General features: G+C 44.9%; 1 protein-coding gene across 1 annotated transcript in view; it reads right to left on the bottom strand.

Annotated features, from left to right (window-relative positions):
• LOC119586662 overlaps window positions 1-1085 on the bottom strand; it is a gene marked incomplete in the record, with an annotated part of 1551 nt that extends 466 nt beyond the window's left edge. Inside the window, 5 exon segments of the mRNA XM_037935401.1 lie at window positions 1-31; window positions 186-292; window positions 413-580; window positions 826-925; window positions 1070-1085. Coding sequence (XP_037791329.1) covers window positions 1-31; window positions 186-292; window positions 413-580; window positions 826-919 — 400 coding nt within the window.
• Between the last annotated feature and the right edge of the window lie 210 nt (window positions 1086-1295).

The raw sequence follows: 1295 nt of genomic DNA, 5'->3' as shown, positions 1-1295 counted from the left end.
TGCGGTTTAGCGTCACCAAGTCGCTGTTCAGCTGAAAAAAGAGCAATCGTCAAGTTAGAGAACTTCGCTAGAACGCTTCTAAATACTAGCAGTTAAGAAGTACGACTAAATAAAGCTTGCATCTTTAGCCAAATACCAGTCAGCGAAAAAAATATTTCCATAATCGACAAGATGAGATAACTTACCAGACCCGTGGCATTCACGAAGCAGAACCGCATGACAGTGACTTGTTCGGGGTCAGAAGAAACCATGTCGGCCATGCTCTCTGGGTTGCCCGAGGCGAATGCCATGCCTGAGGTAACGAAGGAATAGAAAGTGTACATCTACTCGTTATAAAAGAATATGGATATCTTTAATGCATTCCTTCTTAACAGACGTGAATATCCGATGCTAAAGTGCGCTTCCGTCTTACCAATGCTCGTGTAGAACTGCGGGCCGAGGACAGTGCCGGTGACGTTGGCGCAGGAGGTGATGGCCTTGACGGGGCCGCCCTTGGGGGAGAACACTGTGCTCAGGGGGAAGCACTGGCCCTTCTTCAGCTGGCACGTCGCCGGGGGGTCCGTCGGGGAACACATCGAGGCTGAGGGGGAATGGTAACGGTGGAAAAAAAGGAGGGAAAACCGAAGAAAAACAAAGATAAGATGATAAAAAGTTAGAAGAGTGTGGCGAAAATAAATTTTGGAAATTAGATAATGTGCTAAACTTGACACATTTCAGATGCCTCTTATTTAAATTAACCTGTTTTGCGTTAAATAGGTTTTCCACCACAATATGCTGACTAAACTACAGTTCTTTCCAATTGCGAAATACCCAAAACGAACTCACTGTCAGTCCAAGGCGAGGCCGCGAAACCTCCTGCAGGCGGGACAGCCGACACCCCAGCCGCGAGGACCAACACACACACTGCGACCGACTGCATTTTCTTCTACGAAACGTAAAATAACAAACTTTTTAGAAACCAGAATTACATATGATTACATTCACTTTTTCCTTTAAAGACTCTACCTCTCAAATTCGGAAAATATTTAAAGTGAATAACAAGAACGCAGTCCGGAGGTCCTCCACTCACCTCTCTGCCAAGCTGCAACTGACAGTGATCTCATCTTCCATCGCCTTTCGTCTTATATACCGAGGAGAATAGGGGGGGGGGGGTCGAAGGGAGGCAGGGATTATGCGAGGATAATGTGAGATGAACAACAAGACATTTTAAAAGATGGATTATCTTCAAAAATGTAAATGTACAAGAGTGACGTGGCGGTTATATATATGTATGTTTATATCTTTTATCAGTACTC

This window comes from Penaeus monodon, chromosome 21 (genome assembly GCF_015228065.2).
Source record: "Penaeus monodon isolate SGIC_2016 chromosome 21, NSTDA_Pmon_1, whole genome shotgun sequence".
NCBI classification, from domain to species: Eukaryota; Metazoa; Arthropoda; class Malacostraca; order Decapoda; family Penaeidae; genus Penaeus; species Penaeus monodon.
Note: the sequence above shows the minus strand (reverse complement) of the source record. Positions and strands in the feature narration are given on the sequence as shown.